General features: G+C 36.3%; 1 protein-coding gene across 2 annotated transcripts; it reads right to left on the bottom strand.

Annotated features, from left to right (window-relative positions):
* Positions 1–4,469: 4,469 nt before the first annotated feature.
* Positions 4,470–22,675, bottom strand: LOC117338369 (transcription initiation factor TFIID subunit 4-like). Of its 2 annotated transcripts, XR_004535003.1 has the most exons (15): positions 21,332–22,675; positions 19,660–19,824; positions 19,000–19,231; positions 18,361–18,503; positions 17,279–17,368; positions 14,429–14,578; positions 13,657–13,886; positions 13,199–13,368; positions 12,456–12,586; positions 11,917–12,042; positions 11,600–11,656; positions 10,980–11,090; positions 9,988–10,044; positions 7,526–8,925; positions 4,470–7,276 (listed from the first exon to the last, which is right to left on the bottom strand). XR_004535003.1 is itself a non-coding variant. In XM_033899700.1 (14 exons), the coding sequence occupies exons 1-14, from the start codon at positions 22,622–22,624 to the stop codon at positions 8,815–8,817; spliced, it is 3,066 nt and encodes a 1,021-aa protein (XP_033755591.1). In that variant the 5' UTR covers positions 22,625–22,675; the 3' UTR covers positions 4,470–8,814. The 2 variants fall into 2 exon arrangements, 1 of the variants encoding a protein (XP_033755591.1); XM_033899700.1 differs by having other exon boundaries at positions 4,470–8,925.
* Between the last annotated feature and the right edge of the window lie 27 nt (positions 22,676–22,702).

Raw genomic sequence — 22,702 nt, 5'->3', positions numbered from 1 at the left:
GACGTACGATCTATGTTGATATGGTGACTTCACTATCCGTATATTATTTCCTTGTCTGTCAATATTGTTTGCGAACCAACAAGATCATTGAACAGGTAGGAAACACCATCAGCACTTTGATAGCACAAACATATCAACACAATATATTTACCATTGTATGGTATTAAATACTATATTTGACCTTTAAAAAAAAAAATATATATAGATGGCATTAATGGCCCTATAAATGCCATGACGATGTTGTTGACATCAATATTGTGATGTCATTGTAATGGTGTCTTCCATCAGCTCCTCCAGAAAGGAGGCTGGTCTATTGATTAAATTAATAATAGAATGTAATGGCTAGTGAGATGTGTTACAGTTGGTGTATGAAATCAATGATGTCTATGCTTTCCTCAATAATTTGTAATTCTGTATATTTAAGGTGGGTGGATCATAAAGTCTAAACTATTATGGGAGTGATGCTGCATACCCGTTTTCATGACTGTGACCTTGAATTAGGAATATTAATCTTTTTTGAAAATGTCTGGCCTCAAATTAGGGATATTAATCTTTTTGAAAATAACTGGCCTTGAATTAGGGATATTAATCTTATGACAAAAATTCCACGGTAGTGGATGTGTTGCCTGTGCAGCAAGCTAGAAGATGAATTTTAAACAAGCAAGCACTTACTGTATGATTGGACCAAGGGATCTCAATTTATCGCAAGCAAACCTATTTTCTATTTATAGTAACAATGACCTTTGACCTTTGAACCTGACAAGCAATCTAATCAAGCATTTTTGGTAAGGAAGAACTATGAAGTTTGAGTCTGATTGGCTAAGGAAAACTTTGAGTTATCACATACAAACCAATTTTCAATTCATATGAGTGACCTTGACCTCTGACCGTCAAACATGAAAAGCAATCCCAAGCAAACAGTTTTGATAAGGAAGCACTTACAAAGTTAGAGTTTGATTGGCCCCAGGGAACTCAAGTTATTGCATGAAAACCAATTTTGTATTAATAGTAAGTGACCTTGACCTTTGACCATGAAAAGCAATCCTAGGCAAGCACTTTTGGTAAGGAAGCTTCGAGTTTGATTGGTTCATGGGAACTCAAGTTATCGCACAGAAACCATTGTGCTGACTTTCTATTTATAGTAACAATGACCTTTGACTTTCAAACCTGAAAAGCGATCCCAAGCAACCAGTTTTGAAAAGGAAGCACTATACAAAGTTTGAGTATGATTAGCAAAGGAAAACTCAAATTATAACATAGAAACCATTTTCTATTAATAGTAACAGTGATCTTGACCTTTGACCTTCAAACATGAAAAGCAATCCCAAGCAAGCACTTTTGGTAAGGAAGCACTGTATGAAAGTTTGATTCACCCAAGGTAACTAAAGTTATTGCACGGAAACCATTGTGCAGATGCCGACATAGTGATACCTAAATGTCGCCTTTCTCAGGCGACACTAAAATGGCTGGCCTTGTATTTGGGGTATTTCTTTTTGAAAATGACGGTGGCCTCGATTTAAGGATATTATCTTTTTGAAATAACTGTGGGCTTGAATTGGGGAATTGAATGGTATGTTGACTGTGACCTTAAATTATGAACATGAATATTGTGTTGGAATTGTATTTCTATATATGATATCTTGGACACCTCTTTACTGGGTCATGCTGTTGCATGACAGTAAGAATCTTTTGTTAGTAAGATCTCAGAATGAGTTTGACACTATCTCTAGCCAGAGCCTAGTAGAAATCTACACAAAGCTACCAGAATCTCTTTCATCAAAGGCCAGACAAGCTAGTGTAATTTGACAGTAACTCTAGCCAGAGTCTAGTAGAAGCTACCAGAATCTGTCATCAATGACCAACAAGCTAGTGTAATTTTAAGGACTTCACATTACTGTATCAGTTATATATTTTATAAACTGCAACATGTTTTTTGGTTTTGTGCTTCTCTGGTTTAAAAAATTTAATGTAAACAACAATTTGCGATCTATGGTAATGTATTGACTAGTTAAGTAATATGACCATGAACCCTTATCGGTTCAGAAATTGGTCCAGGCAAGCAAAATGTGATCATGAACACCAGGCCATATTGCAACACATCACAATAGGTATATCTGACATACCGATACACTGTTATACATGTTATATTGTATTTACACAAGATTCTTCCTTTAGTTAATAATTTTGTTCTGTATTCATATACATTCATATAAATGAAATGTAAAACGATGGACACGATCATGTATTAAAATGTCTGAAATACTTTGTAAACAAAAATATTAATTACTTGAGATAGAATTATTCTTGCTCTTCCAATTACAGTCATTGATTTTTATTACCAATTCTCTCATGATCATATGAATACCAGTATATGTTTTGTAGTGAAATTCTAGTTTTCAAATTGTTGGATAAATGTACCCTGATAAAAACCGCTGGTCAGACAACACATAAACATGATCAAACCAAACACTGCAAGTACATAACTTACTTAAACAATGAAATTTCAAATACATATGAAAATAATCTTTCAATTTGACATTAGAAATTAAAAATTTTAACATAATATTGACCATATAAGAATACAAATTCTATGAAAATTACATGTAAAGGAAAGCCAAGGAAATTTGCATATGTACTACCTAGAAAATGAGGTAGTTATACCATAATGTCAAGCAAAAAATTAGGGATAGAGCCAAATACAGGCCAGACACACAGGAAGACTTGCTTGCAGTCTTACAAAAACATTTCACCCTGATCATAACTTCAGCTGAATCAGCACTAGTGAGATTCTGTGTTATTGTTTAAATACTTAAAACAAATTAAATAGTTGGACAATAGATTGAAAAAAGAGAAATGGTATGGTCCAGTGCTAGGTAATAGAATGTAGAAGAAATGGTCCAGTGCTAATATACATTCAGGAGAAATGTTACTGTCCGGTGCTCGTCAACAGACTGAAGGAGGAGAAATGTTACTGTCCGGTACTCGTCAACAGACTGTAGGAGAAATGTTACTGTCCGGTGCTAGACAAGACTGTAGGAGAGATGTTACTGTTCAGTGATAGTCAATAGACTGTAGGAGGAGAAATGTTACTGTCCGATGCTCGTCAATAGACTGTAGGAGGAGAAATGTTACTGTCCGGTGCTCGTCAATAGACTGTAGGAGAAATGTTACTGTCCGGTGCTAGACAAGACTGTAGGAAAAATGTTACTGTCCGGTGCTAGACAAGACTGTAGGAGAGATGTTACTGTTCAGTGATAGTCAATAGACTGTAGGAGGAGAAATGTTACTGTCCGGTGCTAGACAATAGACTGTAGGAGAAATGTTACTGTCCGGTGCTAGTCAATAGACTGTAGGAGGAGAAATGTTACTGTCCGGTGCTCGTCAATAGACTGTAGGAGGAGAAATGTTACTGTCCGGTGCTCGTCAATAGACTGTGCGAGAAATGTTACTGTCCGGTGCTAGTCAATAGACTGTAGGAGGAGAAATGTTACTGTCCGGTGCTCGTCAATAGACTGTGCGAGAAATGTTACTGTCCGGTGCTCGTCAATAGACTGTAGAAGTAGAAATGTTACTGTCCGGTGCTCGTCAATAGACTGTGCGAGAAATGTTACTGTTCAGTGATAGTCAATAGACTGTAGGAGGAGAAATGTTACTGTCCGGTGCTCGTCAATAGACTGTAGAAGTAGAAATGTCACTGTCTGGTGCTAGACAACAGGAAAAATGTTACTGTCCGGTGCTAGACAACAGGAGAAATGTTACTGTCCGGTGCTAGACAACAGACTGAAGGAGGAGAAATGTTACTGTCCGGTGCTAGTCAATAGACTGTAGGAGGAGAAATGTTACTGTCCGGTGCTAGTCAACAGACTGTAGGAGAAATGTTACTGTCCGGTACTCGTCAACAGACTGTAGGAGAAATGTTACTGTCCGGTGCTAGTCAACAGGAGAAATGTTACTGTCCGGTGCTAGACAACAGGAGAGATGTTACTGTCTGGTGCTAGTCAATAGACTGAAGGAGGAGAAATGTTACTGTCTGGTGCTAGACAAGACTGTAGGAGAAATGTTACTGTCCGGTGCTAGTCAACAGGAGAAATGTTACTGTCCGGTGCTCGTCAACAGGAGAAATGTTACTGTCCGGTGCTGGTCAACAGGAGAAAAGTTACTGTCCGGTGCTAGACAACAGGAGAGATGTCACTGTCTGGTGCTAGTCAATAGACTGAAGGAGGAGAAATGTTACTGTCTGGTGCTAGACAAGACTGTAGGAGAAATGTTACTGTCCGGTGCTAGTCAACAGGAGAAATGTTACTGTCCGGTGCTAGTCAACAGGAGAAATGTTACTGTCCGGTGCTCGTCAACAGGAGAAATGTACTGTCTGGTGCTAGTCAACAGGAGAAATGTTACTGTCCGGTGCTAGTCAACAGGAGAAATGTTACTGTCCAGTGCTGGTCAACTCCGTGCTGTAGGAGAGAAATGTTACTGTCCGGTGCTAGACAACAGGAGAAATGTTACTGTCCTGTGCTAGACAACAGGAGAAATTTTACTGTCTGGTGCTAGACAACAGGAGAAATGTTACCGTCCGGTGCTAGTCAATAGACTGTATAGGCGAAATAATCCAGTGCTAGATTGACTGGTTATAAGTTGTGTGTGATATTTTTGCTAAAATAATGGTCCAGCATGAGATATTGTGTGGATAGATCTGAACACAATCAGATTTATGATTATTAATCAAAATCTAATTTAGGAAATTTTCAAGCACTAAATAGACAGTAAATCTTATCTATTATACTACTTTGGTTTTGTCTTTGACATCCTATCGGCAGCTAAGGTCATTTAAGGATGGCTATATTATACTAGTAAAGAAAAATGAAACTCAATAAATTAATATGAACAGTTGATCATCACAGCCACTACACTAAATTTGTCATTACACAATTTTAGTGATCTATTTTTTTTTTTTTTAGGTGTTCTCGTCCAAAAGGTCGGGATGACCTATTGCTATCAAGATCTGTCCGCTGTCGTTCAAAAACTTTTCCATATTTCTGACATCTTCTTAAATACTCCAGAACCAATTTTGATGAAATTTTGCAGGAAGCTTCGACCCATGTTGTAAGTTGAACCAAAACTATGGTCCCCACTCCCTGGGCCTAGAGGGACAGGGCCAAAGGGGGTCAAATTTGCCAAAATTTCAACAATAATCTTCAGACCCAGAAATGTCAGAATATACAACTTCAGAAATGGGTAGGTTTTCAGGCACTCGATCAAAATTGTCAAATTCATTATTACCCTGGGGATAGCTCAAATAAAAGTTACATTACCAGACCAAGGTCAAAGGTCACCTGGACATGCTATACCATACCTTGACCGTTAAGGAAGATAGTGTAATAAATTATGGTAAAAGTAGGTAGAGATGGCATACTCCGTAGTACCTGTACTTATATAGCTTGTGTTTTAATCACTAGTTAACACTAAAATCTGATCGTGCTCATTTCCAACCATCAAGGAGAGCAGGCGACTATCCATTCTACTTGAAGAAGAGTACTAAACAAAACATCACAACTTAATTCACACTGGTAAAAATTAACATTATTGTTTTCCTATACTATAGCAGCCAATATAATGTACATATAAAATGTCTTAGTGAGACATTGGAAAGATTTTTTACAATGAAGTTAACTTGCATTGTATGGGGCAAATCAGAAATGTATGAAATGATGTGTTGAATGCATGAAGAGTAATCGCAAAAACATCCAATTGAGAGCTTAGTGTATTAGGTATCTCAACTACACACATCATTGTTGACAGTCTGAAAACTTAAGTAGCATATTAAAATTTTTCATGAAAAATAAAGCCTTTTAGAAAGAATACTATGTATATCTTTGTAACAAAAGCGGTGCTGCTGTGAGGCCAAAATTGTAGGTCCCTGTGATTAAACATATCAACCAGTGTTTGTAGATATGACACAAGGACACCTAGAGAAGCATTTGAACACGCAATACTGGCTAGAATCCTCCGGGAAAAAAATGATAGTGTAATCAAATACTGTGTAATGTGACAAAGGTGACGAGCTTGGTTATGGTAAGAGTATGGTAAAACAAACATGATCAGCATTTAATACTCTTGCAAGTTCCCAACTTATTTGTATGTGACTGAAATACATACCTCAGTCCAATGAAAAATGTTGTTACATAAAAATGTTTGACATGAAGTTCAGTGTAAGTTTAAAGGTCAAACCAAGGCCATATGGTGTTAAATATAGGTCACCAAAGGTCACGGTTGACTGCTGCCTTGCAGGAGTAGGCACTGCCCTTTCCTGCTAAATAGTCCACAAAATGTGAAACAAACATCAAATTTGTCACTTGCCAGCTAAAATATCACCATGCTAGTGATTCACAGCTGGTGCTCCATTCCCCGTCTTCCATCACTCCACGTTGTGGGCTGACAATCCCTATATGTAACACATTTACATTCCTCGTTCACTCTCACCAAATGAGGTATTTTTCACTGCCCTAGATCGGTTGACTGCTATTCACCTTTTGGGGTCACAACTACATACATTTTTCTTTAATACTTGGCCAAATAACATTCCACACACATATTTGCATACACAATAACAATATGCTTTATAGCTACTTCTGACAGTATTACTCTGCTCCTGCAAAATTGGGTTGGCACAAATTGGATTTTCTGTATAAATTTCAAAGCTCTGCTTAAAACAGTTTCGGGATCCACACTAACCACTTTACCGGGTATCATTATAGATTTTGCCCTCTATATATTATGTCTTCATCCTCTTTATTAACATCTGGAAAAGCCCACACATGTTCACACAGCAAGTAACATTTTAGTGCCAATTTGAAGCAGTTTGAAAAAATATTAACATTGTTGATAAATATCTGTCTAGAAAATAATAAAGCATTATTTTTTCTTTTTACCAATATTGGTACTATTATTTACATACAAATGTACTTTGAGCAAGATCTGAGTATATACCCATCTGTATTCCCACTGGCTAAATATAGCATATAATAATTTAGTTCTCTCAGATAATGGAATGGTAGAGACAAAGACATTTCTCACACACAAACATATGGCAATATATGACCACATCAAAAGTGACCACTAGCAATGCCATCACACATATACTAATGACCAACAACCAACATGTAGTAGCACTAACTGACCCCAAAATATTACTAGATCCACCAACGAAACTTCACATCTTAGTTCCCTTAGTCGTTCACCAGGAATAGCTCAGTAAATCTGCTGGAAGAATGAATTCCTGAAATGTGAAGTCCAGACTCTTTCAAATGACAAGCTTTATGGAAAAAATCTAAAGCTCTAAACTTTTCAGTAAATTGCTCAATTTTCACAATCCTTACTACAACTTTCAATATTTATCTTGTACTTCAAGTGAGATCGTCTTTAAAATCATTACTACTTTTGTCATTCCGATGAAGAAAATGTTTCAAAGCAGCAAGCTGTAATACTGACGTTCAACCTCAGTACCGACTTTCCTATCATTACTCACATAAACATTTGCCAATTTCCTGTAACAACCATGTTACTATGTTTATCTCAAGAAGTATTATGAGTAGCCCGGTCACCCATACCATCCATCACAATAGCATATGACCGCTACTCTGCTGTCTCCTGTATCCAGGAAATCTGTCCCCATCACAGTCTTTGGTTAACAGTAAACCTGAAGCACATCCTCCTGTAATGCTGAGTACTTCTCAAACCAACACCTGATAATCTTATCACAAGTTCAGCTTTTACAACATAAATATTTGTCCAGTACATCACAGTTATCACACAAGTTCCTTATCTGGGCCAGGTACTACCTGAACCCTCCGTACCTACAGCCACCTTGTTCTACTCCATTCTGAGTCCTGATATCCTTCAGCCATCCATTGTACTCAGTACGAGTTCCAGTCTACTTAAGCCGTTTGTACTCAGTACGATTCCAGTCTACTTAAGCTATCAATCTCAGTCCATCTTCCCAATCAATCAATCTCTCTGTTACAATAGTCTCCATCTTAGAACTTGCTGCAAGAGCAAACATAACGACTCATATCATAAATATGTCTTCTGAAGTTCTGATGCAGACCTCAATCTGTTAACAGCTGATTGACTATTAAGATATATCACTCTAGTTATCCTGTTGCCAACATTATCGCTTGTAAGAGCAGACAAGACAACCTAGAGGTATCCCTTGCTTTCCTGTCACAGCGATCACAGTTTCTCTATTAAAAGCAGACAACTGTCTGTCTCGCAAGGTATTGAGCAGCTGACTGCCCAGGGTTGTCTTTTCCTTTCAAAATGACAGTATCATTGCATAGCTTGGACTAACTGATCTCTCAGTAAGGCTCTGAATTCAATTCTAGACACGCCACCGTGTGCACAACATCAATGTCGTACAAACTCCTCTGTTTATCTTGGGATGGCCATGTCAGTGCCAGACACATCAGAGCAAGGAATGGGGTCCTGATGCCAAGCAGACCTCCTGATCTTGTCCCCTCAGAATGTATCTTTCTTCAGCAATCACTGTAGGAAACATGGGGATGTTCCCTCCTCTATCTGTAGACTCTGGTTGGCGAGCATTGATGGCTGAGGAGCCGACTGTGTAGAGACACAGTGTATGACAAGGCTAGACTCCTTGTCAGAGACATCTACAACCGTAGCACTGTGTAAGCAGCATACCACTTTCAATCTTAAAATGTTCAATCCAGCACTTTCTAAAGCTTCACACAGTCCGCCTCACAGAGACGGATAAAACTGTTCAATTAGTTATTACCAAGTCCTATATAGGGCATCTCTTCATTTCAAAAATGTCTTGTAAAGCACCTTGGACTTGCACATAGATCGTTCTTGTTCCATGAAGAAAAGGACATCTCTTAATGTTACTCTTTTAATTCTCGGTCGGGATGTCTGAAACCACAAGGAGTAAGCATACTAAGTTATAATTATCACTCATAACTGCTGCAGGTTACATCACTCCTGTCTTTGTTTATGGATAATTTCCAATGTCAAAAATCATATCTTGTATGTTTATAATCTAGGGTACGTTGGATCCTCTTTTCTTACTTTATTATCCTTTTTCCCTGAACAAAAATTTTATAATACAATTCAGTGAATAAGTCCACCACCAAATGTGAAATCATGTCAAAAAGAGAAAATTTTAGCCTTTTTAAATAAAAATTAGGTCACAGGTCAAAATAATTGACTTGTGATTAAAGTTCCATTGGAAAAACATTTCCCTTTAATGTAGGTCACAGTGACTTTTTGTTAAATACATGACTCGCAAGATAGGTTGACTGATACTGCATAAAGTTCCAGTTAAGTAGTGTAGTAGATACAGCTTGGACAGGACGAAGTGTGGAAGAATGAAAGGACAAGCCAAAGGAGAAATGGATACCACTAAATTATAGACCCACCCCCCTCTCCCTAAATGCCAGGATAAGTAAGGTTTCAACCACAATAGGTGGGTGTTAATCAACTCCCAAGGCATGTAATAACCACTACAACTGTTGAATAACATTTGGTTTATACCACACGTGGAATAAACCCTAAACACGTTTTGATTGGTTGACACAGTGACATTTGACCTGAACTGCAATTGTTACTGATGTCATTTGATTATTGATGACGTCACACGTACACCTTATTTGTATACATGAAATAAGACTTGGCCATGTTTCCCTTTGATTTAAGCCGTTATTATTGTGGTAAAAACAGGCCACACAACTCCCGATTTTTGGATATGGAATTTATTTCACACTCGTAAGTTATTTTTTAAAGTTACATAAGACACTAGCTTTAACAAGTGTCTTGTAACTTTTAAAAAATTACTTACGAGTGTGAAATAAATTCCATATCCAACAACCACTCATTGTGTAACCTCTATATATACACTACACACAAGGATTAGAATGTCCATTAGTGAAAATCTGAAATTACTGAATAAAAATGATTTTATAGAACAGTACTTACAGATCTTGATGATGATGATCCAAGACCATTGGACAGATTCAGCCCTCCAGAGCTTCCCTGTGGAAAGTAACATACTCGTGAAGCTGATACTCATTAAAACATGTAATAAACAATGATGCTGAAAGAGTATGTAATGCTTCTAAGACTAGGGAAACTACAACCTCAGTAGTCCAGTGATGATGTTCAGAAAGATTAAGTAGTCCAGTACTGATGTTTAGACAGATTAAGTAGTCAGTACTGATGTTCAGATAGATCAAGTAGCCCAGTACTGATGTTCAGACAGATTAAGTAGTCCGTCCAGTACTGATGTTCAGACAGATTAAGTAGTCCGTCCAGTACTGATGTTCGGAAAGATTAAGTAGTCTGTCCAGTACTGATGTTCAGATAGATTAAGTAGTCCAGTATTGATGTTCAGATAGATTAAGTAGTCCAGTATTGATGTTCAGAAAGATTAAGTAGTCTGTCCAGTACTGATGTTCAGACAGATTAAATTACATATAGCCATATTTTTTGTTTTGAAAACCAAACATTAGCCACATTTACGTCCTCATACACACAAAGCTAGTCACTGAATTATAGATATAACCTTACATCACAAAAAAACTTAATTTTTTGGCAGAAGTTACCCCTTTAGTTTCAAATAGAATTGTCACCTTGTGACAAAACGAGTTGACTGTACTCAAAACAACTATGAAGATCTGAATTTAAACAAAACTTTGAATTATTTGCCAAAACTAAAAGAAACTTATTAAGGTGATCATAATTTTCCTTTCTATGGTAATTACATCAGCTATCTAACATACAAAAAATAACCTACACTTACAACTTCTAGACCAGATTACCAAGGTCTAACAAAAACATTAAGTATTGTGAATGGCATAACAGAAAGCTAGGAAGTCATCAATTATGGAACTAACATGAGAACCAATTATTGTTTATTAAAAATATAATAATCATAATTGATGAATCATTTCACTTGTTCTGCTTTGTACCTGACTCGACTCCCCGAAGTCCGTCTTGCGTTTCTTTCGAGGTCCTATTGCCGCTAATGCTGTTAGATTTGCCTCTTCCTGCCTCATTCGCTCTATCTCAGCTTGTTGTAACTGTAGGTGAATTATAGAAATTATAAATCATCCACAACGTTTTGATTATTGTCAATTAGATTTTTTTATTCAACCTAGAATTAATGTGTACTCACAAATAACACACAAAAGGTTAACAAAAATTCGGCAGACAGTTATGTTTTTGTCTGCTTTCCCTCCAACTGACAGAATGCCGAAATGCTTCGATCTATACCGGTGGTTTTAAAGAAGCTGGTGAATCTATTAGATCTGGTCTGTTATCCAAGACAATGTGATATTGCCATTGTGATTGGTTGAGTGAGCTGATAGTACACACTGTCAGCCAATCAAATGTATTGTCTGTAAAGCTCTCAGCTTTCGCAAAAATCCAGACACAATGAATTGAGAATCACATTGACATCAATAAATCACGATTCATCGTTATCATGGTGAATTGTTTCATTACTATAATTCACAAAAATATGTCAGTATTTAGATAGCAGTCTCAATCAATAACAGCTTATTACTGTTACAATGATAATAAATCTTACCTCTTTGGCCTTTTGTTTTATTTTCTGCTGTTCTGGGTCTTCGTGTTTTGATCGACTCTGCCAACATAAAAAAAACTTGTTAGTAATTCCTATACTTTACACAAATTTCAACAATAACATTTCCTTGATAAATTATTTATCAAAATCTCATATTATACTAATAAATTATACCATACAATATAGTTTACAAGTGTACAAGTAACTGAAACCTTTATATACATACAATTAATCCATATACAACCTGAACCCATGTAAATACTCTAAAACCATGTATACAACTATACCACGGAGAAACAACAATAATCCCAGGTTTATACCTTGGCTGCCTTCATTATTTTTTCCCATTCTTGTTCCTCATGTCTTTTCTTTTCTAACTTGTCCAGCTCTTCTATAAACTTTAACTGAGACTTCACATCCTTGGTTACTTCAAATCTATCATTCATCTGAAAGAAATCATTTAATCTCAATAAATTTCAAAAGAAACAGATCTAAATTGAAATCTTTCAAGTTAGTTGTTCTCCTAAAATATGACTTCAAATTCTACAATGTATACAAGTTTGTGCATTACATTTAGCTATTCAATTTTTTAGCCATTTGAGGAAAAATTGATACCACCTACCAGGTAGTTTAAGATTTTTTTTTGCTATGGACTTTATTAGTTTAATTAACTGTCTTGCAACATAATAAAACATTAACCATATTAAACAGAATCAGGCATTTTACTGCCATTCTACAACTATTAAATCACATCTAATGCATCTTTGAATATTTGGTCAATCAAAATGTCTACATATTTCAGATAGATCTCTACTGCACAACATATTTCTATGTATATCTATACTACACATTTACTTACTTTATAAATTTCTATTCTATGTTCTGCTATTGTGGCTAACTTTTCTAAAACATCTCGCATTCTTTCCTGAGCAGCATGAGATACAAGATTGATCACATCAGAGGACACTTCATCTACACCATATTTCTTTGCTGGAAAGAGAAGACACACGATATTATAATGTTGACATTAAGAAAATAACAAGATGGCGATACAGTCAAACTAACCTTTTAATAGTGACCACCTGAACAACTCCCTCTTATATGGGATTGTATTTTTCCCTCCTAACATTATCTACTACCGTATATTATTTATCTGAATCAAGGGACTATCTGGCAGACAGGATCAACAACCATCATGTCCATGTCCCAAATACCAAAGAGTAAATTCTAATACAATGTTTGACTGAGGAAATATATAAATGAAACTGAGATTTTCAATACAACCCTGAAAGTCAAAATCGTTCAAATTATTACAGTCCTTTAAAAGTGTCTGAAGTTCCATCAAAATCCTTAAGAATGAAGCCACTAAAGTGAAATGATTTTTTTTAAATAGTGATGGTTACTTTGACCTTCACCAAACAACTCTGAAACTCAAACATGTTATTACGGTCCTTTCAAATTATACAAAATACACAATTCAACTGTTTGGCATAGGTTTGTAGATTTTACCAAATTTGTGTGCCACTAGGACCTGTGTGACATTACAGCGTTGATTGGCCATTAAGAATATGTCTCATGGATGTGTAGTGTTTCAACCCTCACCTATAGCACTAATCCGACTTTGTAAGGTTGCATGGTGGAGAAAGGCTTCGTCTTTACAGGAGCGTATCTGTGTGCCGATGAAATCTGCATTTGTGGCAAGGATATTTTTGGTTTCTTCCGACAGGTTCACACCACCCATAGTGGCCACATCATTGATGTCGTCATCATCTCTATACAGGGACAAACACAACAGTTATGTCATATACTGGGAATCTGGTTGATTGGTTGAAGTCTAGTAAGCAAATCATTATAACTAAAAACATGAATTTTTAATTATAATACAATTAATTCAATAATAAAATTCAAGAAAATGTCAGAGGATAAATAAAATGTTTTGTTAAAAATAAGCCAATATGATGTCAACATAAATTTTCTATCAGCACAATAAGACAATTAATGCACATTATCCTTCTAGATTTCAATACAGTACAAATATCCCACAAATGATTGATACTAACTTGAGGGAGTCGTATTTGGGTTTTTCTCTGTGACCCGCTGTGCTGCCATGTGACTTTGCTTGTCCTTGTATGGTGTTGACTGTGGGGAGGCCCTGCACCCCATGGGCCCCTGCACCCCGCCCAGCCACTGTCACCACTGTCTTTGGTATGCTGCCCCTATGGTGAGCCACACTTTTCTGTATATGCTGCACCTGAATCATCCCTGGTTGACTCTTGGCTGTATTTAAGAGCTAAATACAACATATAATATCATTTCATAAATTCTATACCAATATATAAACGCATCATTTCTGTACATATTTATATAACAAAATCACTTTTTTTTTCAAAGAAAATCATCAGGGATAAGTTTAATGTGTAAAAGATATATAAAAGATACCTAATTACTTAAAATAAACCATTGGATAGACAAACAAGGGGGATGTTGATTATCTTACATGAGTGATGTATTGATATTTAGTGTAAGTTAGAGACAGGGATAGTATTTTTTCTGACAAATTGTTGAATATCGACTATGAGGGATACTGTTGTGTTGGCAACAAGGATGTTTCCAATCTTATATTGGCCTTACAGTGAAAGCTTTTTATCTTTAGAGGATTCATGAAAAAAAAGATATTTCGGGTATACAAGGTAACAAAGTATTTTATTTTTATTTTTACCGTCAGAACTGAATTCTTACTTTGGGTTAAGCACTGTCCTCCAGTTATGATTTCAAGATAAGGAAGTTTGACAATACATTTCCTGTCCTATCGGTCATAATGATGCTACTTACATGAGGAATCTGGTTTTGCATTTGCCCCACTGATGATGCTGCTGTGGGTATTATCACATTTTGCTGCAAGACAGACACAGGAGGTGCCCTTACTCCTTCTATAGACATCTTGTTCTGTATCAGCGACTTCCGCAACAGAGGCAGACTTTTCTGAAATCACATAACAGTCGTAAAAATATTAATAATCATGATCAATCAAAATGATTGCCCAATATATAATTACATATCTTGTTGTCAATAACCGGATATCCAGCAGGATTAAAATCTTAGTGACTCTCAGCTCTGGAATCCTGAGTCAAATTATGAAATTCACAAAAGCTTAACCGTCAACAATTTTCAATTTTTTTTTTTTATTAAACTGATGTTTATGTCATTTTGTAAGTAAATGAAATCAATTACATTAGAGGAATTAATTAGTGCTTTCCAAATCAATAAGTACCTTTTGGAAATTTTTAAATTGATTGTATTTTTCAATTCAAATTAGAATTAATGTATACTAATTTGAATTTAACATACTGAATGGAATTATTTCTCTCAAACAAACACATTATAGTACATGTTTATCACAATTTTCCTGATAAAAACTTCATATTTATTTTTACCCATTTTAATTATCTGTAATTTTTTATATTCAATTTTGAATTATGTCTAAGTATATTAACCAAGATTAAATAAATTTGTAAATATTTTCTCTCAGAAATAACATGAATGACTAACGCTTCCCATCCTTTCAAATGCAGGCACTGTACGGGTCATGTGAGGTTATCAGGTTATCAACATCACTGTCTTCAATGTTTCACATGCATCACACTAGGCCTAATTACGATCTATTTTTGTTGTGGACTTGATTGTAAGACATAATAAAATTGTGAAGACATTCATTTGTTGATATGAAAATCAAATTTAGCTTTCGTTCAACCCCTGCAAGTAAGGCTGGTAGAGAGGCGATTTTTAACACCTGACCTGTGCCCCAATTACCAAAAAGTAGCTTTGTTACAGTTGTGTGGATCTTTTAATTGATGCAGGTATATGACAATTAGTGTCACCAGACTTGGCCAATACACCCTTTATAAAGCCTGGACAAGATATACATAGGCCTACTGATGGTCAGAGTGTGAAGTGCCAGCTTGATGCACGGTAAACTTCAGGGTAAACGGCTGTCCTACCTTGCTATATAAGACTTTCACTTGACTTTTAACATTTATTAATTTCTGAAGTCAAATAGACAGTTACCTGCAAATACAAGTCAAAACTAATCTGGGGAAGGTGTCAAAAACATTCAATAGATACAGTTTCTTAAAACTGTTTATTGTCCTATAACAACCAGGGTCATTTTGAGGTTGTGTCTCTTTGTAGTGGTTGGTGACTACCTAACGGAACAACATAAAGGGGGCCTGTCTCATACCATCCAGAGCAATTAGGGTAAAGTGTCTTGCCCATGGACACAACCATGACAGCACAGACCAGCCCATTTTCAGCTTCCCAAGAAATACAAATCAACACGAGTAAGAAGCACACATTTCGGATCTTCACTTGAGGTTACGTGGCCTGCACTCTAACCAACTAAGCTATCATGGCCCTGTTTCTTAAAAACTATGCCAGTTTTAGAATATCTTCTTATACCAGACTTACTTGTGCCAGGAGTTGTAGAGGTGTTTGGTGCCATAGTGGGGATGCCCAGACAATAGTCATACAGGATTTTTTTTTCAAATATAAAGATTTCAAATAATTGTATTCTTTGGGCTGATTAAGGCCATTATAAATTAATTCCTAGATTCTCATTCCCGCCAAGATTTTTTTCATTTCTGTGGAAAAAATTTAATTAACACATTTTCCAGCCTCCACTTTAACTGTACAACTAAGTCTGTGTGCTGTAATTGCAATATAATGACATGTCACAAGAGAAATACTTCTGACTTCCAACAAAAATTAAACTTCCAAAGTATACATCCGAATAGTTTATGTCTAATTTTAAGATAATTCTGTTTGATTGATGCTGTAAAACATCACTATTTTTAGTTATTGTTGCTTGAGGTGGGAGTAAAACAAAGAGAACAATACATTACTTGGAAAGTGATACTAACCATCAAAGTGGCAAACACTATGCTGTGTGCCATGTTGGTTTTCTAATAAAGGAATCGATATATGGACATATAATTTGCAAATTATCCTTTTATTGTCTTTTATTCTATTTTTTTATTTATTTTTTTTCTTAACTACATTAATATTGAGGTAAATGATTGAATTTAAAATCTAATCAAACTTTTTTCTTTTAGAGAAAATGGACGAACTTAAGTTCTTTATGGTATCAGGGGAAAATACCAACATATCAATGTAAATGATAATTTATTTTTTTTTGCAATTTTTCATTTAATTTTTTAGAGACCTATAGGCCAAATATATTAAGTTTTCTGAGTTTTTACACAGCTATATGAAGAGTTGTACTTGATTGTTTTCCCCATCTCTTTCTATACTAAATAGTAAGTCTGATGATTGTAATGGGTCTAATGCCCATTTCATGGGGATGAAATTGCTTGCTATAACATAATTATATCTTGGTTGTTATATTTTCTCTCGAAAGTAGAACATCATATTAAGTGGGATTCACTGTACTATAATATGCCACTGTAACATTGATGACCAGAATAATGCAGTTAAGATTTATAGACACTGCACATGCTTTTATCATACTTACAAATACAGGAAGTTCTTGGAACAAAAATAAAAAATAAAATTGCCCCCCATAATTTATTATGGCCCAAGTGTGAACATTACACAAATGACTGAACAATTTAGTCACTGTAACAAAAACCGAGTATCTGACAGCCTGTGTGTATGGTGATGAGTTACCTTTAAGAATGGGACTAGGTATGGCTGAGGTGATGACTTGAGTTCTGCCTGTAACCTTTCTGTGAAAGCCTCCGGCTCTACTTTTCCATCCTGTTAAAATACAGTGAGGAGATCAGCACATACATCTGACAAACAAAAACCTTCATATCTTCATATTGCCTCCATATTGAAACTATCTCATCATGCATGTTCATCCAATATCATTGTACTGTATTTGACCTTATAAGGGCGCAGGTAATTGACAGTGGGGGGGGGGGGGGGGGGGGGGGGGGGGCCTTATGAAGATTAGTTATTCTGAAGTTTTATGAAACAGACTATACCTTATAGCAGAATACCCAAGGCTGTGGAAACGGTAAAATATTCAGTCATAAAAATATTCCAGATGAAGATATCTATTCATTATCATATATTAAGCTTAAACATCACCTGAATATTCCTGTAAACTTGTCAACCATGCCAGCTGATCTTTAGACCAGAGAAGGTGTGTTCCACCATTTATGTTCAAATGGAACACTTTTGTGTTCTATTTATAGACACAGGTGATTTCCCAGATCATATCAGACATCGTTTTCTTTGACCTAATAATTGATTTACAATGTCTTTTACTAGCATTCTGTTCTGAACAAAAGTTATTTATCAACAAGAATGAAGTCTTTCACATTATCTTCAAATAAAGGTGGTAAGTTATTATTTGTATGTGTGTTTAGTATCGGGTGCTCTTTGCACTGACATGTCATCTGTAGGAATAGACAAAATGTGGCGAAAACTTGTGTTCCAGTTACTTAATTTGCTGAAGAAAATTGAGCACATAAAGAAGCAAAACTTTTCACATGAATTATTACTTTTGAACACCATTTTGACACTCAAAGATTTATTTCCTTGAAAAAAGGTAGGGGCGCCCTTATTAGGTCAAATACGGTATATATAATACTGGAATTTAAAATTTAAGACTGAAATAATTAAGTTTAGTGCCAAATTAATTTAAACATCAATGTAACCATTTAAACCTGTTTGTTATTACAGGTATTATGTCAACTGGTCATTAAAACAGACTGTATACTCATCCTCTAAGAAAAGCTTACAATGAGACCCTGGATGAGCTCTCGAACATTTTTGACTGTTTCTTTTGGTTGTCCAGCTGCAAGCTTCAGCAGTGTTGAGAGGAAGTTTTTACATTTTTTTACATTATCTAGAGGCTGTTGTTGGACTTGACCAGAACTTTGGCCTGAAAAAAAGAAAACAATGTGTAACACCAAATTTGTCACAACTATGATATTCCATCAATAACATAACATTTCCTTTGAAAGATCTACCAGATTACACTGGATTCAAATAAGTTTCACTTTTGTCACTCAAGAGGGTTCATTCAACACACACTGTAAATATTTCAATATTTCAATGGACATCAGTCTTATTTTGATATGGAACTTTGTAAGATCATTGTAAACTTTGCAACCATCAGATATCAGACTGGAGATTTAGTTTGATATTTTTCATTTTACAAGGGTAAGAGGTGTGTGATTCTATTAGCCCAATGCCCAGATTAAGGTTGTTGGATGGAGTTTTATGCCCTCACAAAAAGTTGGGGTCAAATGAGCAGTCCGATAGATGGCAGGCCTGAATATTCTATTTGCCTGTGAACCACACTAGTTTGATACTGGTTTGTAAACAGGGTGGTTATTGAGGAGTAAACCTCACAACATACCAGATACCAGACTTACTTGTGCCAGGAGTTGTCGAGGTGTTTGGTGCCATAGTGGGGTTGGTAGCCCGGACAACAGTCTGAACAACCTGACTTGATGCTGTAGACACATGTGTTGGGGCTCCTGAGGAGGGGACGGTCTGACGGAGAACTGTCTGGGGTTGGCCTGCTATTGAGGTACCAGACGGATGTTGGATGGTTACTATCTGAGTAGCAGGAGGTCGTGCATGTGCCTGGACTGTGGTAGGGGGCTACAAAAACAAAATAAATAACATAGGATTAAATCATTTAGTCAGATGGCTCAAAATCTTGCACTTTTAAACTCTACTCCAGGTGGTGCAACACAATTACAACACACATTTAAATCTAGCATAATCTGTTCTGTGTATCAATGATATGGAAAAATTAACAAATTACCAGCCAAATGAAACTGGAAAGGCAAAATAAGGCAACATTTGAAACAAAATCAAGGATCCATGGCAAGAAGGAAGAAACTTTTGGTTACGACATTGACAAAGTAATACAAGATACTTTAAAATTGGAGTGTATGAATCCTAACTTCAATAGACCTTTATTTATGCTACATGTCTATCAAAACTGAATCGAATAATATAAGAGGAATTGTGGCTCTTATATCACGATATGAAAAGAGTTACATATACACGTACACGATACTTACCCTCACATATTGTATGCGGTGCCCAGTTGTAGAACTAACCATTGTTGTAGACACTGCCTGCTGCACTCCCCCTTGGTTAGCCGTGACAATGACATACTGGCCTTGTTCATTTTTCATCAACATTCCACCATGTGGCAGCATCCCCGTAGGCAAGGTGATAGTTCCCTAAGGTTACAAATACAGTACCATTACTGATTAAAGCAAAACATAATAAATTTTGGCATTATATAATGTAAAAGTTATATACCGAGAAACATATTTTGTAATGTTGTCTGAATCCGAAGCAGATTATGTACACCTACAATGGAATGGTATTACTGCTGACATGAATGTCAGAGAGGTCCATATTTTTCAGAGCTACCTATAGACCATCCCCTCACTCACTTCTTTGTAATGTCATCTGTGATAGCCTTCTTGAATGTGACACTGGTTTGAATAACTGTCATGAAAGTTGCTCAAGTCTAAATTTGGTCTAGGCTTCTATGGATAATGCTATCTTTACTAATGTTCATTTCTGTGCGTGATGATCCATTCAGGAAGAGCAGCGATAATATATTCAAGAAACGGCTCATTAAGTCAAAAAAATATGCATGCAATTTAAAATCACATCTCCCCTGTCCAGTTTTTTCAGTTTGATCATTAATGAACAAGCTGAAAATAAAACTGAATTTGGAAAAACCTGCCTTATATGTTTATGCAATTGTTTCAACATCAGTATAATCCAACTTTGAGGTGAAATGACATCCTGACAAGCCATAAAATTTTATCAGTAATTTCTCAAAACTAAAGGAGACTAAAAGCTGGACCCTGTCACATGTAGAATCAGGGGTGGCTTTTGAGAATCTTCTTTCAAATAGATTGGATTAGATTGAAGAGACCAAATCACTTAAGACTTCACTGCTTTCACACCTGTCCTTATATGACCCCATGACCCTGATAGACACATTCTATCCCTGGTTGGTATACATGGAACCCAAAGCAAAGAGCACCACTCCAGCATTCACATCTCTATTTTGGCAAAAGAGCATTTTATTTTGAGAAAACAGCCTTATACACCATGATCAGTTGTAGATCAAGCTAAATGCCAGTTCGTATCCTTATCACTAAGTTTGAATTAATCTGTGAACACATGATATTCAGATGCTACATCCTGAATAACTGACAGTGAGTGTCTACTAGAATGCAAAATTTACATCACCAAAAATTTATGTCAAAATTCTGCAAACAGTATTGACATAAAAAAAAATATAACTGCCTTCCAGAAAATTATGTATATTATGTATAATATGATTAAAATGTAACCTCATTTTGAATGCTGCTTTAGCATTACCACAGGAGCCCGACTATTTTTGTAGAACAAACAATATATATGAGTTATTCAATCTAATTGAAAAAAAAATGTTCAGCTATAAGTCATGAAAATTGTTCAAAATTGGTTAAAAGAATCTGTAGTAAATGTGCTCTCTATACGAAAACTGAAACAGTGTTTTAAACACAGGGTAGCATGTACTTAACCATAAAATTAACAATTCACAAGTTTGAGACTGTCCCAATTATCTAACCCTGATGATGACATAGGTATGACGGACGTTCACATATTGGCAACTTTAACCTTATAAACTAATGAAAATAACAAAGTTTCAGAATTTTGTTACTGCTAGAGGTTTCTTACCGCTGTCGTTCCTGGCCGAGGTGCTATGTTGATTTGCTGCTGTCGTGCAGGAGAAGCAGTTGCCACCCGTGCTACTGCTCCCTTGCTGTTTGTGAATCTTGGAACCACATTGGAACCACTGACACTAACCACATGCATGGGCACACCACTTGATTGTGGCGTTTGTTGACGCATCACAACCTGACCAGGCTGTGTATGTCCTGGAGTCCTCACTGTAATAACACTTGGGTTCCCTGCTACACCACCTTTAATTGGTGCATTAACTATATGAACATTAGTTGCCTGTGTGATTTGACTTCCAGCAGCTGTAGGTACAGATCCTGTTTGAATGTGCTGCGTTCCATGAACGGTCTGTATAGTCTGAATTGACGGTGAGCCATCATGTTTCACATTTGAAATTGGACTTCTCGTAGTTTGTTGCTCATTTTTTATTAAAAACTGGTTATGCTGTTGCGAGTTCATAGAGCCTTCTTGTTTGATAGTCGTTACACGTTCTTGTTTTATAGCATTTACATTTCCAGAATTCACATGGTCATGTTTCAGAATAATGTGTCCTGGTTTTAACACTACATCCTGCTGACTAGAAAATTGTTGTGGAATAGTGATCCCTCCAGCACTTGATGTAACATGTGGTATTATCACAGATTTCTGATCAACTACAGTTTCACCTGGTTTTGAAATGACAATTCTTGTATTTACATTAGGAGAATGAGTAGTCCTGTTCAGATCTATTTGTGGTGAATTTGCACTCTGAACATGGTTTGTATTTACCAAACTATTGGAATTGACAACTGCCTGTGGTAAAGGGGAACTTCTTGAATTGACAAGTGGCTGAGTGTTCTGTACTATTCTAACAGCATGCTGGTTGTTTACAACTCTGCTCGAGTTTGGTACAGGGGATTCCCTATTATTTTGAGTATTGTTATTGGATGCTGCAACATTGTTGGAGTTTATTATAGAATTAATACCAATGATCTGGGGGTCTGATTGGGTCAGTTTCACCAATGGACTCGTGACAGAGTTCACAGTCACACTGTTTGGTAAAGACAAACCTTTGAGTCCCTGTGTTACATTTGTGGTCTGTACAATGTTGAAAGATGATGCAGTGCAAGCTACCGGAGTGCTTGCTGTAGTGATATGATTATTATTTATAGAAGACTCTGATATCGACTGTGAGTTATCCTTGTGTGTAGGGGAAGCCAACTGTCCTTCTAATGCACCAACTAAGGCACTAACGGCACTTTCATCTATCTCAGAGGTAATCAAGTCGTCGATAAAATTGGCGGTCGCCATTTCCCCGCACAACACATTTCAGACTGAAGACCGCATGCGCAGAACGGAGGTCTATGGGTATGAATTTTGAACTTTAGC

Source organism: Pecten maximus, chromosome 11 (genome assembly GCF_902652985.1).
Source record: "Pecten maximus chromosome 11, xPecMax1.1, whole genome shotgun sequence".
In the NCBI taxonomy this organism is placed as follows: domain Eukaryota; kingdom Metazoa; phylum Mollusca; class Bivalvia; order Pectinida; family Pectinidae; genus Pecten; species Pecten maximus.
This window is presented reverse-complemented; position numbering and strand designations above follow the sequence as displayed.

Coding starts and splice junctions, on each gene's coding strand:
- LOC117338369 (XM_033899700.1), bottom strand. CDS start 22,624: ATGGCGACCGCCAATTTTATCGACGACTTGATTACCTCTGAGATAGAT. Junction 14,579..17,278: donor ACCTAGTCCCATTCTTAAAG/GTAACTCATCAC, acceptor ATGTGATTTCAG/AAAAGTCTGCCTCTGTTGCG. Junction 8,926..9,987: donor GATCATCATCATCAAGATCT/GTAAGTACTGTT, acceptor TTGTGGTTTCAG/ACATCCCGACCGAGAATTAA.